General features: G+C 41.3%; 1 protein-coding gene across 9 annotated transcripts in view; it reads left to right on the top strand.

Moving 5' to 3' along the window:
* GAREM1 (GRB2 associated regulator of MAPK1 subtype 1) overlaps window positions 1–15,839 on the top strand; it is a 208,176-nt gene that overhangs the window by 171,683 nt on the left and 20,654 nt on the right. For all 9 annotated transcript variants that reach the window (XM_089895052.1, XM_022586917.3, XM_022586915.3 and 6 more), the window contains one exon: window positions 9,182–10,354. In XM_089895052.1, coding sequence (XP_089751178.1) covers window positions 9,182–10,354 — 1,173 coding nt within the window. The remainder of the gene's footprint in view (window positions 1–9,181; window positions 10,355–15,839) is intronic.

The following is a 15,839-nucleotide window of genomic DNA, read 5'->3' as shown; positions in this document are numbered from 1 at the left end:
GTGTTAGCTCTTCTCTAAATGTTTGATAGAATTCACCTGTGAAGCCATGTGGACCAGAAGTTTTGTTTGTTGCAAGATTCTTAATCACAGTTTCAATTTCATTACTTGTGATTGGTCTGTTCATATTTTCTATTTCTTCCTGGTTCAGTCTTGGAAGGTTCTACCTTTCTAAGAATTTGTCCATTTCTTCCAAATTGTCCATTTTATTGGCATAGAGTTGCTGTAGTAGTCTCTTAGGATGCTGTGTATTTCTGTGGTGTCTGTTGTAACTACTCCTCTTTCATTTGTATTTTATTAATTGAGTCCTCTCCCTCTTTTTTTTGATGAGTCTGGCTAATAGTTTATCAACTTTGTTTATCTTCTCAAAGAACCAGCTTTTAGTTTCATTGACCTTTGTCACTGTTTTCTTCGTTTCTATTTCATTTATTTCTGCTCTGATCTTTATGATTTCTTTCCTTCTGCTAACTTTGGGTTTTGTTTGTTCTTCTTTCTCTAGTTCTTTAGGTGTAAGGTTAGATTGTTTATTTGAGATTTTTCTCATTTCTTGATGTAGGCTTGTATTGCTATAAACTTCCCTCTTAGAACTGCCTTTGCTGCATCCCATAGGTTTTGGATCATCATGTTTTCATTGTCATTTATCCCTAGGTATTTCTTTATTTCCTCTTATTTCTTCAGTGATCTCTTGGTTATTTAGTAACATACTGTTCAGCCTCCATGTGTTTGTGTTTTTTACATTTTTTTCCCAGTAATTGATTTCTAATCTCATAGCATGGTGGTCAGAAAAGATGCTTGATATGATTTCAATTTTCTTAAATTTACTGAAGCTTAATTTGTGACCCAAGATGTGATCTATCCTGGAGAATGTTCCATGTGCACTAGAGAAGAAAGTGTAATCTGCTGTTTTTGGATGGAATGTCCTATAAATATCAATTAAATCTATCTGGCCTGTTGTGTCATTTAAAGCTTCTGTTTCCTTGTTAATTTTCCGTTTGGATGATCTGTCCATTTGTGTAAGTGAGGTGTTAGGAGTCCCCCACTATTATTGTCTTACTGTCGATTTCCTCTTTTATAGCTCTTAGCAGTTGCCTTATGTATTGAGGTGCTCCTATGTTGGGTGCATATATATTTATAATTGTTATATCTTCTTCTTGGATTGATCCCTTGATCATTATGTAGTGTCCTTCCTTGTCTCTGGTAACATGCTTTCTTTTAAAGTCTATTTTATCTGATATGAGTATTGCTACTCCAGCTTTCTTTGGATTTCCATTTGCATGGAATATCTTTTTCCATCCCCTCACTTTCAGTCTGTATGTGTCCCTAGGTCTGAAGTGGGTCTCTTATTGACAGCATATATATGGGTCTTGTTTTTGTATCCATTCAGCAAGCCTGTGTCTTTTGGTTGGGGCATTTAATCCATTCACGTTTAAAGTAATTATCGATATGTATGTTCCTGTGACCATTTTCTGAATTGTTTTGGGTTTGTTTTTGTAGGTCCTTTTCTTCTCTTGTGTTTCCCACTTAGAGAAGTTCCTTTAGCATTTGTTGTAGAGCTGGTTTAGTGGTGCTGAATTCTCTTAGCTTTTGCTTGTCTGTAAAGCTTTTGATTTCTCCATCAAATCTGAATGAGATCCTTGCCAGGTAGAGTAATCTTGGTTGTAGGTTCTTCCCTTTCATCACTTTAAGTATATCATGCCACTCCCTTCTGGCTTGTAGAGCTTTTGCTGAGAAATCAGCTCTTAACCTTATGGGAGTTCCCTTGTATGTTATTTGTCATTTTTCTCTTGCTGCTTTCAATAATTTTTCTTTGCCTTTAATTTTTGCCAATTTGGTTACTATGTGTCTTGGCGTGTTTCTCCTTGGTTTTATCCTGTATGGGACTCTCTGCACTTCCTGGACTTGGGTGGCTATTTCCTTTCCCATGTTAGGGAAATTTTCAACTATAATCTCTTCAAATATTTTCTCGGGTCCTTTCTCTGTCTTCTCCTTCTGGGACCCCTATAATGTGAATGTTGTTGTGTTTAATGTTGTCCCAGAGGTCTCTTAAGCTGTCTTCATTTCTTTTCATTCTTTTGTCTTTATTCTGTTCTGCAGCAGTGTATTCCACCATTCTGTCTTCCAGGTCACTTACCCGTTCTTCTGCCTCAGTTATTCTCCTATTGATTCCTTCTAGTGTATTTTTCATTTCAGTTCTTGTGTTGTTTATCTCCATTTCTTTGTTCTTTAATTCTTCTAGATCTTTGTTAACCATTTCTTGCATCTTCTCAATCTTTGCCTCCATTCTTTTCCCGAGGTCCTGGATCATCTTCACTATCATTATTCTGATTTCTTTTTCTGGAAGGTTGCCTATCCGCACTTCATTAAGTTGTATTTCTGGGGTTTTATCTTGTTCCTTCATCTGGTACATAGCCCTCTGCCTTTTCATCGTCTATCTTCCTGTGAATGTGGTTTTTGTTCCACAGGCTGCAGGATTGTAGTTCTTGCTTCTCCTGTCTGCCCTCTGGTGGATGAGGCTGTCTAAGAGGCTTGTGCAAGTTTCCTGATGGGAGGGACTGGTGGTGGGTACAGCTGGCTTTTGCTTTGGTGGGCAGAGCTCAGTAAAACTTTAATCCACTTGTCTGCTGATGGGTGGGGCTGGGTTCCCTCCCCGTTGGTTGTTTGGCCTGAGACAACCCAACACTGCAGCCTACCCGGGCTCTTTGGTGGGGCTAATGGCAGACTCTGGGAGGGCTCATGCCAAGGAGTACTTCCCAGAATTTCTGTGCCAGTGTCCTTGTCCTCACAGTGACACACAGCCGCCCCCAACATCTGCAGCAGACCCTCCAACACTAGCAGGTAGGTCTGTTTCAGTCTCCTATGGGTCACTGCTCCTTCCCCTGGGTCGCGATGAGCACACTACTTTGTGTGTGCCTTCCAAGAGTGGAGTCTCTGTTTCCCCCAGTCCTGTCAAAGTCCTGCAATCAAATCCCGCTTGCCTTCAAAGTCTGATTTCTCTAGGAATTCCTCCTCCCATTGCCGGACCCCCAGATTGGGAAGCCTGACGTGGGGCTCAGAACTTTCACTCCAGTGGGTGGACTTCTGTGGTATAAGTGTTCTCCAGTCTATGAGTCACCCACCCAGGATTTATGGGATTTGATTTTATTGTGTTTGTGCCCCTCCTACCGCCTCATTGTGGCTTCTCCTTTGTCTTTGGATCACATGGGTCTTATTCTTCAGTTTGTTGATGTTCTGTATCACACTGATTGATTTTCGGATATTGAAAAATTCTTGCATCCCTGGGATAAATCCCACTTGATCATGGTGTGTGATCCATTTAAAGTACTGTTGGAAACCACCCAATTAAAAAATGAGTGGAAGATCTAAATAGACATTTCACCAAAGGCATACACATGACCAAGAGGCACATGAAAAGATGCTCAACATCACTAATTATTAGAGAAATGCAAATCAAAACTACAATGAGGTATCACCTCACACCTGACAAAATGGCCATTTTCAAAAAAATGAAACAATAAATGCTGGAAAGGGTGTAGTGAAAGGGAACCCTCCTGCACTGTTGGTGGGAATGTAAATTGATACAACCACTATGGAGAACGGTATGGTGGTTCCTTAAAAAACTAAAAAATTGAACTACCACATGACCCAGCAATCCCACTACTCGGCACATACCCTGAGAAAACTGTAATTCAAAAAGAGACATGTACCACAATGTTCATTGCAGCACTATTTACAATAGCCAGGACATGGAAGCAACCTAAATGGCCATCGACACATGAATGGATAAAGAAGGTGTGGCACATATATACAATGCAATATTACTCAGCCATAAAAAGAAACGAAATTGAGTTATTTGTAGTGAGGTGGATGGACCTAGAGTCTGTCATAGAGAGTGAAGGAAGTCAGAAAGAGACAAACAGATACCATATGCTAACACATATACATGGAATCTAAAAAAAAAAAAATGGTACTGATGAACCTAGGGGCAGGGCAGGAATAAAGATGTAGACATAGAAAATGGACTTGAGGACATGAGGGAGGGGGAAGCTGCGGTGAAGTGAGAGTAGCATCAACATATATACACTACCAAATGTAAAATAGATGGCTAGTGGGAAGCAACAGCATAGCACAGGGAGATCAGCTTGGTGCTTTGCAATGACGTAGAGGGGTAGGATAGAGAGGGTGGGAGGGAGGTTCAAGAGGGAGGGGGTATGGGGATATATGTATGCACATGGCTGATTCACTTTGTTGTACAACAGAAACTAAAATAGCATTGTGAAGCAATTATACTCCAATAAAGATGTATTAAAAAAAAAAAACTTTAGTTCTGAAAGCCTTCCAAAAAAAAAAAAAGTATTGTTGGATTTAGTTAGCTAGTATTTTGCTGAGTGTTTCTGTGACTGTTCATCAGTGATATTGGCCTGTAATTTTCTTTTTTTGTGGTATCTTTTTCTGGTTTTGGTATCAGGGTGATAGTGGCCTCACAGAATGAGTTGGGAGTGTTCCTTCCTCTGCAAGTTTTTGTAATACTTTCAGAAAGATAGGTGTTCTCTGAATGTTTGATGGAATTTACCTGTGAAGTCATCTGGTCCTGGACTTTTGTTTGTTGGGAGTTCTTTTAATTTGAGTACTTGTGATTGGTCTGTTCATATTTTCTATTTCTTCCTGGTTCAGTCTTGGGAGATTGTACCTTTCAAAGAATTTGTCCATTTCTTGTAGGTTGTCCGTTTTATTGGCATATGTGGTAGTCTTTCATGATCCTTTGTATGTCTGTGGTGTCAGTTGTGACTTCTCCTTTGTCATATCTAATTTTATTGATTTGAGTCCTTTCCCCTTTTTTCTTGATGAGTGTGGCTAAAGGTTTATCAGTTTTGTTTATCTTTTCAAAGAACCAGCTTTTAGTTTCATTGATCTTTTCTGCTTTTTCTTCATCCTTATTTCTGCTCTGATCTTTATGATTTCTTTCCATCTACTAACTTTGGGTTTTGTTTGTTCTTATTTTTCTAGTTGCTTTAGGTGTAAGGTTAGATTATTTATTTGAGATTTTTCTTGTTTCCTGAGGTAAGATTATATTGCAGTAAACTTCCCTCTCAGAACTGCTTTTGCTGAGTCCCATAGGTTTTGGATCGTCACGCTTTTGTTTTCATTTGTCTTTAGGTATTTTTTGATTTCCTCTTTAATTTCTTCAGTGATCCATTGGTTTAGGAGCATATTGTTTAGCCTCCATCTGTTTGTGTTTTTACAGTCTTTTTTTTGTAGTTGATTTCTAATCTCATAGTGTTGTGATTGTAAAAGATGCTTAATATGACTTCAGTTTTCTTAAATTTACTCACTTTGTGGCCCAGCATGTGGATTAGTCCTGGAGAATGTTCCACATGCACTTGAGAAGAATTTGTAATTCTGCTGCTTTTGGATGGAATGCTCTATAAATATCAGTTAAGTCCATCTAGTCTAATGTGTCATTTAAGGCCTGTGTTTCCTTATTGATCTTCTGTCTGGATGATCTGTCCATTGATGAAAGTAGGGTGTTAAAGTCCTCCACTATGTATTACTGTCGATTACTCCTTTTATGGCTGTTAATATTTGCCTTATATATTGAGGTGCTCCTATGTTGGGTGCATATATATTTACAGTTGTTATATCTTCTTGGATTGATTCCCTTGACCATTATGTAGTGTCCTCCTTTGTCTCTTATAACAGTCTTTATTTTAAAGTCTGTTTTGTCTGGTAATGAGTATTGCTACTCCAGCTTTCTTTTGATTTCCATTTGTGTGGAATACCTTTTTCCATCCCATCACTTTCAGTCTGTGTGTGTCCCAGATCCGAAGTGGGTCTCTTGTATACACCATATATACGGGTCTTGTTTTTGTATCCATTTAGCCAGTCTGTGTCTTTTGGTTGGAGCATTTAATCCATTTACATTTAAGGTAGTTATCAATATGTATGTTCTTATTGCCATTTTGCTAATTGTTTTTGATTTGTTTTTATAGGTGTTTTTTCTTCCCTTCCTCTTTTGTTCTCTTGTGATTTGACGACTAACTTTAGTGTTGTGTTTGGATTCCTTATTCTTTTTTGTGTGTGTATCTATTGTAGATTTTTGGTTTGCTGTTACCATGAGTTTTTGTTATAGCAGCCTATATATAAACAAGATTGTTTTAAGTTGCTGGTCTTTTAATTTCAAATGCATTTCTAATATCCTGCATTATGCTCTCCTCTTCTCGTGATTGCTGGGTTTTTAAAATATTTATTTATTTATTAGCTTGGTTGCTCCGGGTCTTTGTTGGAGCAGTGGGCTCCTTACTTGCAGCTCACAGGATCCTTAGTTGCGGCTTGCGGGCTTCTTAGCTGCAGCACAAGGGCTCCTTAGTTGTGGCATGCAAACTCTTAGTTGCAGCACGCGTGTGGGATCTACTTCCCTGACCAGAGATCGAACTCGGCCCCCTGCATTGAGAGCACGGAGTCTTACCCACTGCACCACCAGGGAAGTCCCCCGTGATTGCTGGTTTTGATATCATATTTGTGTGTGGATGATTTCCTACCTTTACTTTATGTTTGCCTTTACCATTGAGCTTTTCCATTCATAATTTTCTTATTTGTAGTTGTGGCCTTTTCTGCCTAGAGAAGTTCTTTTAGCATTTGTTGCAAAGCTGGTCTGGTGGTGCTGAATTTGAATTCTCTTAGCTTTTTCTTGTCTGTAAAGCTTTTGATTTCTCTGTCAAATCTGAATGAGAACCTTGCTGGGTAGAGTATTCTTGGTTGTAGGTTCTTCCTTTTCATTACTTTAAATATATCATGCCTCTCCCTTCTGGCCTGCAGAGTTTCTACTGAGAAATCAGCTGATAACCTTATGGGAGTTCCCTTCTATGTTATTTGTTGCTTTTCTCGTGTTGCTTTTAGTATTTTTTCTTTGTCTTTAATTTTTGTCAATTTGATTATTGTGTGTCTCAGCATGTTCCTCCTTGGGTTCATCCTGCCTGGGACTCTCAGCACTTCCTCTCCCTGGGTGGACTGTTTCCTTTCCCATGTTAGGGAAGTTTTCAGCTATTATCTCTTCGAATATTTTCTCAGGTATTTTCTCTCTCTCTTCTCCTTCTGGGACCTCTATAATTCAAATATTGGTGCGTTTAATGTTGTCTGAGAGGTCTCTTTGGCTGTCCTCATTTCTTTTCTTTTTTTTTTCTTTATTCTGTTCTGCAGCAGTGATTTCCACCATTCTGTCTTCCAGCTCACTTATCCATTCTTCTGCCTCAGTTACTCTGCTAATGATTGCTTCCAGTGTATTTTTCATTTCAGTTTTTGGGTTGTTCATCTCTGTTTGTTTGGTCTTTAGTTCTTCTAGGTCTTTGTTAAACACTTCTTCTGTCTTCTCAATCTGTGCCTCCATCCTTTTTCTGAGATCTTGGATCATCTTTACTATCATTGCTCTAAATTCTTTTTTGGGTAGATTGCCTATCTCCACTTCACTTAGTTGTTCTCTAGGGTTTTATCTTGTTCCTTCATCTGGGACATACTCCTCTGCCATCTCATTTTGTCTAACTTTCTATGATTGTGGTTTCCTTACTGCAGGCTGCAGGGTTGTAGTTCTTCTGCTGTCTGCCCCCTGGTGGATGAGGCTGTCTAAGAGTCTTGTGCAGGCTTCCTGGGGGCAGGGACTGGTTCCTCCCCACCGGTGGGTGCAGCTGGGTCTTGTTTGTCTGTTGGGCAGGGCTGTGTCAAGGGGCATGTTTAGTGGGCAGCTGTATGCTCAGGAAGACTTTAAGCAGCCTGTCTCTTGATGGATGGGGCTGTGTTCCCTCCCTGTTGATTGTTTGGCCTGAGGTGTCCCAGCACTAGAGCCTACAGGCTGTTGAGTGGGTCCAGGTCTTGGAGAGAAAATGGCCACCTCCTCTAGGGCTCACACCAATTAGTACTCCCCATAACTACTGCCACCAGTGTCTTTGTTGCCGCAGTGAGCCAAAGCTGCCCCCATTGCTGCAGGAGACCCTCCACAGCAGATAGATTTGGCCCAGGCTCTTATGAGGTCACTGCTTTTTTTCCTGGGTCCTGATGCACATGAGACTTTGTGTGCACCCTACAAGAGTGGAGTCTCTGTTTCCCCCAATCCTGTGGAATTCCTGAGATCAAACCCCACTGGCCTTCAAAGCCAGATTCTTTAGGGGCTCCTCCTCCTGTTGCCAGACCCACAGGCTGGGGAGCCTAACATGGGGCTCAGAACTTTCACTCCTGTGGGAGAACTTCTGTGGTACAATTATTCTCCAGTTTGTGGGTCGCCCACCCAGCAGGTATGGGATTTGATTTTATTGCAGTTGTGCCCCCTCCTACCATCTCATTGTGGCTTCTTCTTTGTCTTTGGATGTAGAATGTCTTTTCTGGTAGATTCCAGTGATTTGTTTTTTTGTCGATGGTTGTTCATCAGTTAGTTGTGATTTTGCTGTTTTTGTAAGAAGAAGTGAGCTCACATCTTCTACTCCGCCGTCTTATCTCTGTCTTTTCTTTCCGTTTATATAAAATTGTTAACAGGTTATCTTTAGTGGTCAAGTTGTGTAGAAATTGTTCATTTTTATATCTGTATTTTCTAATATTTCTTCCAATGAATATGAATAGTTTTCAAAATAAATAAAAGAATGGGGAGAAAGAAGACATTTTTAAAATCCTTTGTCCCAATTTTAGAACATTTAATAAAATTAGCAAATTTTTAAAGGTAAAAAATTAGAATTTTAATAGTTTAAAAAGAATTTTCTACAGTGATATTCATGAAAGCATTTTTATAACTGAAAATGATAAAATGATAATACTAATGTCCCAAAATAATTATCCATATGGTAGAATATGTAGGAAAAGAAACTAGAAGGATGTTTATCAAACCATTAACCATGGCTGTATCTGCATCAGGTTCATGGGTGTTATTTTTTGTGTGTTTTTCTTCTGTGTTTCCCAAAATGTTACAAATGAATACAGAGTACCTTCTTATTCAGAAAAAAAATGCTTTTAAAAGTCTAAACTAACATCATCTTGTTATTGTTAACCACATAAATATTACAGGAGAAATGGATTGTCTAAATTTAGTATTAAAATAAAACAGCATTTTCCTTTGTGTATGCATGTGTGTCTTAACAGCATGTTCACTACTTCTCTGTGTGAATAAACTAAAGACAACTACCCTAAAATTTGATTTATCCTATTGTAGGTTGCTTCAGGTGAATGCAATGAAGACACCGAAGTTTACAACATCACCCTTTGTACGGGGGATGAACTCACTCTAATGGGCCAGGCAGAAATCCTTTATGCAAAGACTTTCAAGGAGAAGTCACGACTCAACACCATCTTCAAAAAGATTGGGAAGCTCAATTCCATCAGCAAGCTGGGAAAAGGCAAAATGCCATGCCTCATTTGCATGAATCACCGGACCAACGAGAGCATCAGCCTCCCATTCCAGTGCAAGGGCAGGTTCAGCACCCGAAGCCCCCTGGAACTTCAGATGCAGGAGGGCGAGCACACCATCCGCAACATTGTGGAGAAAACCAGACTTCCTGTGAACGTGACCGTGCCCAGCCCTCCACCGAGGAACCCGTATGACCTCCACTTCATCCGTGAGGGGCACCGCTACAAGTTTGTGAACATCCAAACCAAGACAGTGGTGGTTTGCTGTGTGCTGCGGAACAACAAGATCCTCCCCATGCACTTCCCTTTGCACTTGACTGTCCCCAAGTTTAGCCTCCCAGAACACCTGGTGAAGGGGGAAGTATGGCCTGAAACCCTGGTCCATCACTGGCTGGGTATCTGCCAAGAACAGTTCGACATCGATGAGTATTCACGGGCGGTCCGCGATGTGAAGACCGACTGGAACGAGGACTGTAAGAGCCCCAAGAAGGGCCGGTGCACTGGCCACAACCACGTTCCCAATTCCCTTAGCTACGCTCGCGATGAGCTCACCCAGTCCTTCCACCGGCTCTCCGTCTGTGTGTATGGCAACAATCTCCATGGCAACAGTGAGGTGAACCTCCACGGCTGCAGGGACCTGGGGGGAGAGTGGGCCCCCTTTCCTCATGACATCTTGCCCTATCAGGACTCGGGTGATAGTGGGAGCGACTACCTTTTCCCAGAAGCTAGTGAAGAATCAGTGGGCATCACAGGGAAGTCAGAACTTCCTTATGAAGAGCTGTGGCTGGAAGAAGGCAAGCCCAGCCATCCGCCTCTCACTCGCTCCCTGAGCGAGAAGAGCAGATGTGATCAGTTTCGAGGTTCTGTCCGGTCCAAATGTGCACCTTCTCCCCTTCCTGTCCCCGGAACTCTGGGAGCAGCAATGAAGTCTTCAGAGATTGCCCTACCTCCACCTCCAGTGCCTCCCAAATCTGAAGCCGTAAGTCCTTTCTGGTTTTGGGTGATGTGCCGGTCCTTCTCTGTCTCTGCTCAGTCATCTGCTAATTTATTTTCTTTCTTAAAGAAAACTCCCCAATGGAAGATTATCAGAATGAGCAATTTGCTTAATTTGGAGTGAAATAGAAATATTTGCTGGATTATTTTTACCATTTGGGAGTTAGTTAGAGTTTTACTCTACATTTGATGAGAAATTCTTGGAGAGTTTTTATTAGGAGAGGTTTAAACATGCTGCCTAGAGAACGGATAACAGCGAGGGGAGAGCAGAAGGCGGAGACCAGATAAGAGGGATGAATATGGTAACAGGTATGAAATGATGACACCCTGAACCACAGCAGTTGGTAGCAGCAGATGGCAGGGAGAAACGAGCTGCTTCGGATCATGTTTCAGAGGTGGAACCAACAGTATTTACTGATTAAATTGGATGTGGGTAGTGAAGGAAAGAGAGAAATCAGGAGAAACTCCTAGATTTGTAGCCTGAGCAGCAGAGTGGATTATTAGTGCCACTTACCGCTGATGCGGACTGAAGGAGGAGTGGATTTATTTGGGGGAAGGAGAGATCAAGAGACATCAGCATCATTTGTAACTCTCTCCTCACAGTTACACTGAGATCAGAGCATCATGGGGATGCTCACTTACACACCACACATACACACACACGGGTGCCAGCCCGGTTTTGCTTACCACCTCAAACGTAACTCACTCAGCTGAGGAGGAGTCTATCAGATTTTAATGTAAAAGGTCATACAGGACAGGAGAAAGAGCCCTCTGTTTTGACCATGTTCTTTGATTGACAGGCACTCTGAACCTTCACGACTCATTTTTGATCATTGGGTTTCATTATATCTGAAGGGAGAAAGCGCTTGAGGCATAGGGTGTAATTCTGTTCATTTATTTGACAGTATCTGTGGTAGTGGTTTCCTTTTTTTCTATCTCTCTCTAGCAGAATCCTTTAAAAGAAAAAAAAAGAAAACTAATACAGATCACAGTAAATAGAAGAACTACAATCAAAACCCATCTGACTGAAGGACAGATTGGAGGGATGGGATCTCCCCTTGGCCCTGTCTACTCTGCCCCCACCAGGTGGTCTCAGGACACCTCTCTGGAAACACAGGGCTGTGTAGAGCCTCGTATCAAAACCATGGGCTAGATACTAGAAAAGTCACCATCAGTGACCACTGAAACCATGACCCTGGACTCTAGCAACTTCCCCTTTTGTAGGGAAGGTAACAGATGAAAAGAGAGGACTACTATACAAGTTAAAATGTGGGAAATATACATAGGTCATGTATGGGGGGAGTTCAGAGGAGAAAAGAACTTCTAGTTGTGCAAGAGAAGCCTTCATGGAGATGACATTTCAGATGAGCCGAGAGTGTATACATGAATGGAAAGAGCAGAGAGATGGGAAAGAAGGGCGTTCCAGACAGAATGGCTTGAGCAAAGGCAAGGGCAGATGAGGGAAAACGCAGAGTTCTGCTGGGCGAGTGGAATAGGGTTGAAGAGGGAGTATGAAGGGCAGTGGTGTCTTCAAGGCTGGAACCAGGTCACGGACAGCTCTGGACACCAGGCAGCACTTGGCGCTGGGCGTCATACATAGCTGTCCATGCAGAGCCCTCATTGCTGCAAAGCTTTCCTGAGAGAAGACCCACCTCCAGCTGTTTATTCCAGGACATAACAACTCCCCAGAAACTGCAAGTCTCTACTTTCCCCTGCTCCTTACAAGATCTACCAGGGATCTTAAGGCACAAGCCCGGAGATCCCCGTATCCAGTAGGGGTTGTGGAATATTTGGGGGAAGTCTTGGTGGAGTCAGAGTCCTTGGTTCTTTTATTCATGTCAGATGGTGTTCCCCCAAAAAACAGGTAAAAGGTGAGGGGACATTCCTAGTAAGTACTTTAGGCATTTTTAGGGATGTCTCAACTTACCTGTGTATGTGATGTTGCTTGAAGCTTGGAGCCTTCTCTTCAATAGGAATGTGACCACATGAGCTTTTCCTATAGAACTCTGGTCCCACCTGGCACATAATGGGGACTCCTGTTTGTTGACTGATTGATTGACTCATCCAAGGTGGTCCCACCCAGTTATTTACATAACCAAGTCTTGAGGTAAGAAGTAAGAAACTGGCAGTGATTGTTTTCACTGAGGCTAGTGAAAGATGAGTAAGAACACAAATATTAAGAGGCCCTATCTTGACCCTGGTACTAAAAGAAAAACGTTAGAGTTAAATTTGAAACTAAAAGCAAATCTCACAGCAGAAGAAAAGGTTTGGGCCTCCAGTCTAAGCCGTAATTTCTTATGACATAAGAGAACCTTCTCAGAGCATATTCGGTGTTTATAGAATGCTCTAATCATAAAGACTTTTTATAAACACCTGAAATTACTTAATTTTCTTTTTTTAAGAATTAGGCATTTCAAATGAAGTCATGTTTTTTATTGGTTCTGTGACCATGAAACAAATTTTCCAGTTTTAGGATGTGCGTGGGATCCGGAGAACGTCATAATTGTTAGATGTGGCTTCAGCTTGTAGCTTTCAAAAGGGAACTTTAATGGGGCATAAATTCAAGTGCTCCCACAGAATTAAACTTCTTTGGATAGTGACAGTGGGGTGGGTCCTGGGAAAAAGCTAGGCCATGGAAAGGGAAGCAGAGCTGATAATTGGCAAATGAACGCTGCTTTGCCACAGTCCTTGTCCCAGTCATGTTAATATCTAGAGGGACAGTGGCTCCACTACAGTGTATGTCAGCCTGTGCCTTTTCTCCTTATTCTATTCTTCACTCCCTACTTCAGGGTCCTAAGTTACAGCAAATATCTGTGCTCTTTCTCCAGCAGATTTTGACAGTCTTTGTTTCTGTAAATGAGATAAAAATCTTTCTCCTTCAACAGTAATTCTTGCTATGTTTCCAGCAGTGTGCTGCAGTTCCGGCATCATCTGGTTAATGCTTGACCACTGTCCTACCCATATGCTAAAATGGAAAACTAGGCTATGGGGCCAAACAGAAAATCCTCAGTGGAGGAGTGATCAGTTTAGCTCTGTTAATATACTTTGTACTTGATGTGGCTACTTAGAATTATGCTCTAGTCTGTACCTTTGTAAAGATCGTTAAATACAAAGGTTTTTTTTCTTTAAACACAAAACACTGCCACTTACCTTTCCCAACAATAAGAGGCTATTCCCCCCCTAACTGGAACATCCCAGGGAAGAGTAAACAGCTCCTGGTTCCAGGCACAGAAGAGAAATCATTGCAGATGAGCCCAAGCTGGGGAGCTGCCCAGCTCACTGAATGGTGACATTTTCATTTTTTTAAAATTGAGCAGAGTGCCCTCAAATCAGAATGACCTGACAGTTCCTCTTGAGTGGGTTATCCTTAATTGGTTCATATGTTCCAAACACATCCTCTATTTCGTAACATTGTGGGCCTCATTCCATAATTTTAATTTTCTGGCTGTTGGCTGATAATGTCTAAAATATTTACCCAGATACACTCTACAAGTGACAGTCTTCAAGAGCTGCCTTTTTTTTGGTGGTGTTTTGTTTTGTTTTTTTCCTCTTTGGAAGATGCCATTTTGGAGAGCAGTGACGGGAAGGCTTGATAGTGCATGAAATCTATAAATAGAATGTTTGACTCTCAGACTTTTCTGGTCAATGCAGTAAATTACAAATCAGTATTAAAACTACTGGATCACAACTCTTCTATAGCTACGTGTGCAGTAGTATCAAACCTGAGGACCCCAGAACCCAGGGATTAATTCATGTCCTCTGTCTTTAGTAACAGAAAAACAAAAGTGCTTTCACTCTTGGTTGGATGTTAACGTGGCAGTGATTCTTGAGATTCATGAAAGAAAAATCATAAAAGGAGCTCTAGGTCGAAACCACTGGTTTAAAGCAAGTCTTCCTGCAGTGTGGATGAAGAATTTGTTAACCTTTGGGATTGACAGGATGCCCCCTGACAATGACAATACGAGAAGCAGGGTGTAGGGACTGAATTGTAAGATGGATTGTGGTAGCATACGTTCATTGTTATAAGGCTGAAGTCCATCATACATAAAGTTCCTGTAATGGAGCACACTGTCTTATTATGTTTGAGAAAAATAAGACATAAAGGGCGAATTTAATCCAGATCTGCACTGCACCTAGTTCAGTAGGTGCCCGAAAAGACTGCACTATCCAGGAGTCTGAATCTGCAGACTGAGCAGCTGATGAGAAAATAGCAGGGGGACACCAAGCATCCTGAGAGTCTTCATTTCCCTTCTCAGTGGAATTTCACCGGGAGCAGAGAGGAGTGATCTGCCACACTATGTGATGGGTCATTAGAGGCACAAAACATCATGTCTAAGAGCCACACGTGGATTTGCGTCCTCACTCTGCCACTTAGTAGCTTCATAGCTTCACACCTTGGGCAAACTATTTAACTTTCTGAGTCAGTTCCTGCAGCAATTAATAACAGCGTCTTCATTGCATTATTGTATTATACAAAGTACTTGGCAGTTTTCCCTGGCACTCGGTAAGCATTCAATAAATAGTAACGGTAACTTAATATGGGATGCATTCTTTTTTAGGGTTAGATAGAAAATAATTTTTTGGAGGTTATTTCCCCTGTCCTTCCTTGCCTAGGGTGTAAGGCCTCTCCAGAGAGTCGTGGAAGCTGATGGGGACAAGGATACCTACCTCCACAGACAGACCAGCAGAGAGCCTGGCACACAGGCAGGGGACAGTCATCCCCGCATTCCAAAAGTGCATCCTAACAGGCTTGAAAAGTAGCAAAACATTCTTTTCATCTGACTTCTAAAATGTCTGCTTGATAAGCTAGATATTATGTGTTATAGTTACCTACCTGTGGAGCCAAAATTGTAATCATGACAAACCAAGAAAAGAGCTACAGAAATGCTCAGCATCCTGTGGGCCCCAATAATATGTAATCCTTTCATGGGGGATTTGGGGGTTTTGTAGAAGTATAGAGTACCTATTGAAAAAGCCACATGTGGTTCTAAGGCTGCAAATATGTGTCAAGAAACTGAAATTCCTAGGAAAATGTCTCTAGAAATATTAAAGCTGAGAAGTTGCCTTGACTAATTCCATTAGGCATGGCGAGGCTAGGTCATGGTGCTACCAGGTGTCACACCTGGATGTGTCCACCCTACAGAATGAGGGCCCTCACAAGACTACCCAAATTAAGAAAAAGTCATAAAAATGTATTGTTTAAAAACCGAGAGAACTGATTCTTAAGAATTGAGCTATAATCTACTCTACAACCAGCAAACACTGAGGTAAGAGGCGGCAGGACATGCATACTAAAAACAGCCTTGCACCAAAAAAACGAACCCAGGCTACAAAGGATGCTCCCACATAAAAATAGCCCTCCAAGACCACAGTAGATAATTGTTTCTCCTAAATTCATAGAGTAAGAGAAATATAAATAAAATTAAGAAGCAGAGGAAACACTCCCAATTAAAAGATGAAGAGAATTCCCT

The sequence above is a fragment of the Delphinapterus leucas genome, chromosome 14, assembly GCF_059928025.1.
Source record: "Delphinapterus leucas isolate spDelLeu-1000000601 "Yukka" chromosome 14, BTC_Dleu_Yukka2, whole genome shotgun sequence".
Taxonomy (NCBI): domain Eukaryota; kingdom Metazoa; phylum Chordata; class Mammalia; order Artiodactyla; family Monodontidae; genus Delphinapterus; species Delphinapterus leucas.
This window is presented reverse-complemented; position numbering and strand designations above follow the sequence as displayed.